The sequence below is a fragment of the Rhinopithecus bieti genome, unplaced genomic scaffold (assembly GCF_001698545.2).
Source record: "Rhinopithecus bieti isolate Rb0 unplaced genomic scaffold, ASM169854v2 scaffold_25304, whole genome shotgun sequence".
In the NCBI taxonomy this organism is placed as follows: domain Eukaryota; kingdom Metazoa; phylum Chordata; class Mammalia; order Primates; family Cercopithecidae; genus Rhinopithecus; species Rhinopithecus bieti.
The window spans coordinates 1-7,920 of NW_016811568.1; the positions used below are offsets into that span (position 1 = coordinate 1).

At 48.1% G+C, this 7,920-nt stretch overlaps 2 protein-coding genes across 2 annotated transcripts in view; both read right to left on the reverse strand.

Moving 5' to 3' along the window:
• Positions 1-5: 5 nt before the first annotated feature.
• Positions 6-7,920, reverse strand: part of LOC108543551 (NHP2-like protein 1) — a gene marked incomplete at its 3' end in the record, with an annotated part of 20,163 nt that continues 12,248 nt past the window's right edge. The window contains exon 3 of the mRNA XM_017894082.1: positions 6-118. Coding sequence (XP_017749571.1) covers positions 6-118 — 113 coding nt within the window. The remainder of the gene's footprint in view (positions 119-7,920) is intronic.
• LOC108543572 (NHP2-like protein 1) lies at positions 6,081-7,569 on the reverse strand. The gene has a single exon (XM_017894119.1). The coding sequence runs from the start codon at positions 7,467-7,469 to the stop codon at positions 7,083-7,085; it is 387 nt and encodes a 128-aa protein (XP_017749608.1). The 5' UTR covers positions 7,470-7,569; the 3' UTR covers positions 6,081-7,082.

Sequence of the window (7,920 nt, forward strand, 5' to 3'; positions counted from 1 at the left end):
ACGTAGGGCACGTTCTTGTCTTCACACAGCAGTGGGAGGTGCAGAATGATCTCCAGTGGCTCGGCGTCTGCAGCCATCACGATGAACTCAGAGATGCCCCTGTTGAGGGTTTTGGTGGCTGTGGAGAGAAGGGCGTGAAGCTAATAGGTGATGTGGGCTTGGGCTTGGGCAGGGCAGCCACAACAAACTGGGAAGAATGCCTAGGCACACACAATTGTGTGTGTCCTAGACTGGCCCTGGGATGTGATAAAGGATTCAAACATCAGTCAGTCATACACAATGGCCTTTTCTCAAGCTCTACATTAAACCCACCACTTATCCTCGAAACACGTCCTGAATCTGACCTTTTTTTTTTTTTTTTGAGATGGAGTCTTATTCTGTCTCACAGCTGGAGTGCAGTGGTGCGATCTTGGCTCACTTCAACCTCCGCCTCGCGAGTTTAAGTGATTCTCCTGCCTAAGCCTCCCAAGTAGCTGGGATTACAGGCATGTGCCCCTAATTTCTGTATTTTCAGTAGAGACAGGGTTTTACCATGTTGTCCAGGCTGGTCTCGAACTCCTCACCTCAAGTGATCCACCTACCTCAGCCTCCCAAAGTGCTGAGATTACAGGTATGAGCCACTGTGCCCAGCCTAATCTGGTAACTTTTTTTTTTTTTTTTTTTTGAGACGGAGTCTTGCTCTGTCCACCAGGCTGGGGTGCAGTGGCACTATCTCGGCTCACTGCAAGCTCCGCCTCCCGGGTTCCCGCCATTCTCCTGCCTCAGCCTCCCAAGTAGCTGGGACTACAGGCGCCCGCCATGGCGCCCGGCTTTTTTTTTGTATTTTTAGTAGAGACGGGGTTTCACCATGGTCTCGATCTCCTGACCTCGTGATCCGCCCGCCTCGGCCTCCCAAAGTGCTGGGATTACAGGCGTGAGCCACCGTGCCCGGCCTTTTTTTTTTTTTTTAGATGGAGTCTCGCACTGTCGCCCGGGCTGGAGTGCAGTGGCACAATCTTGGCTCACTGCAACCTCTGCCTGCCAGGTTCAAGTGATTCTCCTACCTCAGTCTCCCAAGTAGCTGGGATTACAGGCGCCGCCACCACGCCCAGCTGATTTTTTGTTTCACTATGTTGGCCAGGCTGGTGTCAAATTCTTGACCTTGTGATCCACCCACCTTGGCTTCCCAAAGTGCTGGGATTACAGGCGTGAGCTACCGTGCCTGGCCCTGACCACTTCTTTCTACTCCTCTGCTATACTTGTCCAAGTCACCATCATCTCTTGCCTTGTCAACTGCAAGAGCTTCCACAAACCCCCACCAGCAAGTAGTAGTTTATTAATAAATTAGTACTTCTCAAGGTATCACTGACTAAGAGTCAGAGTTTTACTATCTCAATCTGCCATAATCAATACTTCTAGAAAGCTCACCCCACACGGGACTCACCATGCACGTTCAACACCCCACAGCACCGTTTCAGATGCGTACTCTCCTGATTGCTTGCCTCTGTGGCTCAGTGCGAATACTCTGCATTCGTGCTGGAGTACTGGAGAAAGGCACACAACTCTAGAGCTACACTGCCTGAGTACAAATGCTGGCACTCATTCTTGTTACACAAATGACCTTGAGCAAGGTGTTTAACTTCCTTACTTTTATCATCTATAAAATAACTCTACCTAATAGGATTCTACCTAATAAAACAATAATTACCTAATTCTTCTTAACCTAATTCTAATTACCTAATAATTCTACCTAATAGGATTCTTGAAAGGATTAAACAAGTTAATAAGAATGAGGCTAGGCGTGGTGGCTCACACCTGTAATCCTAGCACTTTGGGAGGCTGAGGCAGGTAGATTGCCTGAATTCAGAGTTTGAGACCAGCCTGGGCAACATGGCAAAACCCCATCTCTACTAAAAATATAAAAAATTAGCCAGGTGTGGTGGCATAGGTGGGAGGATCACCTAAGCCCAGGAGGTCGTGGTTGCAGTGAGCCATGATCAATGCCAATGGACTCCAGCCTGGGCTACAGAGACCCTATCTCAAAATAAATAAATAAATAAATAAATAAATAAACAAACAAACAATAATAATACCTGACACACGGTAAATGCAAAGCATGTTCATTTCTATTGATACTACTATAGTTTATTCACCCTACAAAAGTCATAGGAGTGACTCTTTTACAGTGGCCTACACTGTCTCATGTGATCTCCTAGTACCTCTCATCCCCTCACTTAGTTCCAGCCACACACTAGCCTCCTTAGAGTCCCTCAAGCATGCCTTTGCACCATGCCCAAAAACGTTTCTTTCCAACACCCTCATCTATTCAGTTCTCTGCTCAAACTTCAGCTCCTCAGAAAGACCTTCTTGAATACTCCATCTAAAAAGACCCACCACTGCCATTCCTATCTCCCTTCTCTACTTTATTCTCTTTTACAACATTCTTTACCACCAGTCATAAAACCTATGTCTTTCTCCACTGGAATGTACGCTCCAAGAAGGCAGAGACTTCGTTTTGTTCACTAATGCATCACCAGCATATTTACATGTGCCCGGCACACAGCAGGCAATCAATAAATATGGCAAGAAAGAATACCTGACACTGAGGCAGAAGTATGGAAAATTGCTGCATCTCCCTCCCTGAACTCCTAGTAAGCATATTCTGAACTGAGTCGCTGAGACTGAGCATATCCATTCAAGGATCTGTGTGCCTAGCACCGTGCAAAGTATGGCAAGAGGAAATAAGGTTGCTCTGTGTCCATGAGTCCTCATCTACCTGAGGTGTAAGAACTCACGTCCCTGCCCAGCCAAACTGACCTGAGTGCATCAAGTGAGAAGAGACACCTCCCAGGAGAGCTGGTGAGTCACCCTACAATGCCCCACTGGCCACTGCTATACCAGGCACTGCAGTTACCGCAGTGTGACGAGCAGGGAGGAAAGAGCACCACGATGAGACCCGGAGAGTCTACTTTATCTTCCTTCAACAACACAGGTAAAAGCGATTATAATGGTTCTCCTAAATCTCAAACACGGTTCACAAAATCTCTAATGTTTCCATTAAAAATCTTCAATGACAAAAGAACTCTACCACATCACACTACCGGCATCTGTTAAAATGCAAGTATTCTGGCGGGGTGTGGTAGCTCACACCTGCTGTTATCCCAGCACTTTGGGAGGCCGAGGCAGGCAGATTGCCTGAGCTCAGGAGTTCAAGACCAGCCTGGGTGACAGAGTGAGATTCTGTCTCCAAAAAAAAAAGGCTGGTGGCCGGGCGTGGTGGCTCAAGCCTGTAATCCCAGCACTTTGGGAGGCCTTGGCAGTCAGTCTTAGATTTACATTCATTTGCCCAATGTTTTCCTCTTTTACATCTAGGGCAGAGACCTGGGGCTTTTGCTTCTAAGGGTTTAGCTACTTCTCCCTTACAATCCCTAGTGAAGTGCCCCATTTTTCCACACTTGAAACATCCTTTGTTATTTTTTTGTTTATTAGCGAGGAAGTCTTTCACGGTTTGCCCACTAAAGGCAGCAGCCATAGCCAAGCCTTGTTGATATGAAGGCCCTATATCAGAACAGAGGCGGATGTACCCTGTTAAGTCTGTTTTCTTTCTATAAGGTCGAATTGCTGTCTGACAAGCCGGGTTGGCATTTTCGTATGCCAGTTGTTTTACATAATCTACTCCGGCCTCTGCGTTGCCAAATATTCTGCTGGCCGTAGTTAAAAGCCTGTGCACAAAGTCTGCGAAAGGCTCATCAGGTCCTTGTTTAACCCCCGTGAGTGAGGCCCCTGGATCTCCCTTAACAGGAAGCTTTCTCCAGGCCTTAGTAGCCGCTGCTTGAATTTGAGAGAACAGTCCGGGATCATATTGCATTTGGGCATCGGTCTCTGTGTAATTGCCTGAGCCTGTTAGCATGTCAAAGTCCCAACCATTTCCTGCTTGTTGGTTTCTTTTAGCTGTAAAAGACTCCCACGACGGTCAGAGGGATTTTTGTTTTACTTCAGTCTCCGGCCTTTTTCCGCGCCCTCTTCCTCACGTTATTCCCTCGTATCCAAGCCACGTTGGGCGCCACTTGTCCCGTCCTGCGGGATCATTAACGCAGACCCTGGAGGGGGGGGGGTGGGAATTTAGAGAGACAAGAGACACAAGAAATAGAGACAAGACAGTGCTCTGATCAAGTCTCATTTAATGGTGGCGGTGCAATGCCTTATATAGGCTGGCAGGAAAGAGGAAGGGCTCAGAGCAGGCAGGGAGGAGAATAATGAGAGACGTCACCAGGCGCATGCTTGGTAGACTTAGTCTTTCCCGGGCGCGGGAGGTTATCTACGCGCGGGCGGGGAAAAGTTCACGCGCGCGGGTAAAGTTGATGATGAAGAACCAGGAAGTGCGCCATCTAGTCTTCACAATGCGGAACTTAAGCAACAGAGGCCGCGGCAATTTTCGGGCCTCACCGCTCCGGACACATCACTGTGTAAACACCATAGAGTATACTTAGAAAAACCGGCTGGGTGCGGTTGCTCACGCCTGTAATCCCAGCACTTTGGGAGGCCAAGGTGGGCGGATCAAGAGGTCAGGAGATCAAGACCATCCTGACCAACATGGGGAAACCCTGTCTCTACTAAGAATACAAAAATTAGCTGGGTGTGGTGTCGTGCTCCTGTAATTTTAGCTACTCAGGAAGCTGAGGCAGGAGAATCGCTTGAACCCAGGAGGCGGAGGTTGCAGTGAGCTGAGATTACACCACTGCACTCCAGCCTGGGCGACAGGGCGAGACTGTCTCAAACAAAAACCCTAGATGGAATAGCCTACTATACATACACCTAGGCTACAAACCTGTACTGCATGTTACTGAATACTGTAGGCAATTGTAACACAATGGCATTTGTGCATCTACACATAGGAAAAGTACAGTAAAAACACAGTATTATAATCTCATGGGACCACTGTCATTTATGTGATCTGTCATTGACCAAAAACACTGAATGCACGACTGTGAAAAAGTAAGCACTGCATAAAATTCCACCATCCAAAAATACAAAACTGCTTCAGGGGTGGTAATAAGAACACTGGAGTAAGCTGGGACAAATGACCAGCCCAGGATGCACAGAACAGGTCCAACTGGCCAAGGTGGCTCCCAGGTTCCCCCTGGTGTGCTTCTTGCTGGAGAAGGGGTATATGGGTCCAAGCTGGCAAAGAGGGGATCTATTCTCACTTGACCACTATGGTATCCAGTTATTTGCACCTTGGAAGATTTCTCAAGCTGAGGTATTAGGCTCCCAAGGGACTTATCTTTATAAGATAGTTAAGTAGAAGAGGCAAGTGAGGGGGCAGTGGCTTGAGTCACCAATACCAATCCTGCATGTGCCAAGGGTTACTAGAAACCCTGATTCTCCAACAGTGATTCTCAATTGGGGGTGATTTTACTGCCGGGAGCATTTAACAAGGCCTGGAAACATTTTCTCATGGGCCGGCGCGCTGCTACTGCCACCTAGTGGGTAGAGGCCAGTGATGCTACTAAACATCCTACAACACACAGCACAGTCCCCACAAATTAACCAACCCCAAATGTCAACAGCACAGAGGTTGAGAAAGCCAGTTCCAGTGATAGCAATGCTCCAGTTGAGTCTGTATGACGTTTTGAACTGCCAAGGCAGAAAATACCTGGTAGGAGGAGACAGTTCTTCCATAGCCTACTGGTAAAAAAGTCTAAGCTAAGTGGCCAGGCGTGGTGGCTCACACCTGTAATCTCAGTGCTTTGCGGGGCTGAGATGGGTGGATTACCTGATGTCAGGAGTTCAAGACCAGCCTAGTCAACATGGTGAAACCCCGTCTCTACTAAAAATACAAAATTTGCCGGGCGTGGTCGTGCATGCCTGTAATCCCAGCTACTTGGGAGGCTGAGGCAGGAGAATCACTTGAAGCCAGGAGGCAGAGGTTGCGGTGAGCTGAGATCATGCAATTGCACTCCAGCCTAGGCAACAAGAGTGAATCTCTTTCACAAAGAAGGAAAAAAAAAGTCTAAGCAGCTATCACCACTCTAGTAATACTAATATGTCTTCTTTCCAATTTTAGCCGGATACTTACTAAGAATCAGGCACTGCCATTCTGTCATCAAAATGGAATAGATTTCTTTATTAGGATGCTCACAAGAATGGAGAACACATGAACTAGCACTCTCCTCATGTGACAGAGAGTACATCTAACCCACAGGGTGGCAGGACACAGGGGAAGGACTCTCAGAGCTGGTGCCAAGTGTCCACCAAAGAAAGTCCCATTCACCAGAGAGAGGCTGTTTCCTTGGACTCCATCATCTCTGTTACAGCTACCAGCCAGGTCTCCATGATCTTCCTGGAATCCTTCATGCCAGCACCAGTTCATGCTCTCTGACCTTGTCACTCCCGACTCTTTCAAGACCCAGGTCAACTGCCCCATGGCTCACTCACCCAGGCCGCCTCTGGAATCCTGCAGCACATCTCTTTGGTATGCTGCTGCCCTGCCACCCTCAAGGCCATGGTTGGGGGTAGGGGGAGAACATCAACATCACATTACCAAAAGCAAACAGCAGGGGTACATGAGTAAATGACACTTGGACATAGCCAAACAACCTCACAGAACACATGCTTCCTCCCCCAAATGATACATAATCGCCCAAGTGCAAAGGAAACCCCTTGATCACTTTAACACATATGAACGATTCTGTGTGCCAGGCACAGGGATACTTAATGAATGGTGTTTAATTCCACCACACTTTGCACACAATAGGAAGCTAGTGGCTGAAAGCTGGAACCGGATCTCTATCCTGGCTCCATCAGCTTTCTCCTGGCTCTTTCTGCCTTTCAACAGTGCCACCACACTGCTTCTATCTGCTCTGAACACTTGTTCCAAAAAGGGAGGATAAAAGGATGAAGGATGGCAGAGGGAGGGAGGGAGGAAGGGAAGGGGAAAACAACCCTATAAAACAACAAAAACAACACAAAAAACCAGAAACAAGATTTAGTACTACAACATTTTATAACAATAGAGAGTAGCTGAAAATACTACATGCTAACACAGACAATATGATACACGACCTCAGGGGGGCAGGGAGCACGTGGCAGAGGCCATAGGTTTAGACTAAGAGCCTTTCAATGGACTGCTGAATGGATTGGATCTGCTGTTTCAGCTGCGAGCCCTCTTTGATGGTGACAGAACAGGCGATGACAGGCCTGGAGACCCCACAGGCTCTTCCCAGGGCCTGCTTGGAGCGTACAAACACGTAGGGCACGTTCTTGTCTTCACACAGCAGTGGGAGGTGCAGAATGATCTCCAGTGGCTCGGCGTCTGCAGCCATCACGATGAACTCAGAGATGCCCCTGTTGAGGGTTTTGGTGGCCTCATTGGCTCCTTTCCGAAGCTGCTTATAGTTACATGACTGCTGAACGAGATCCAGTAGTTTCTTGGTGAGGTGGGCATCGGCAAGGGGATAGGCCTTCGGATTCACATCGGCCTCAGTCATGGCTGCTGTTCCGCGGGCTCGGCACTCCTAGGGGAGCACAACCGACTTTTGAGCAGCGTTCGCCTCCACCGGAAGAACTCACAGAAGCAAAAATTATTTTTCTTTAAATAAGAACACTTCTTTTTAGAAAAATGTTTTCCATTGAGCCTGGCGTGTTGGCTCACGCCAGTAATCCCAGCACTTTGGGAGGCTGAGGCAGGCCAATCACCTGAGGTCAGGAGTTCAAGACCAGCCTGGGCAATATGGTGAATCCCTGTCTCTACTAAAAATACAAAAAATTAGCTGGGCATGGTGGCATGTGCCTATAGTCCCAACTACTCAGGAGGCTGAGGCAGGAGGATTGCTTGAACCTGGGAGGCAGAAGTTGTAGTGAGCCGAAATCACGCCACTATACTCCAGCCTGGGCAACAGAGCGAGACTCTGTCTCAAAAAAAAAAAAAAAAAAAAAAAA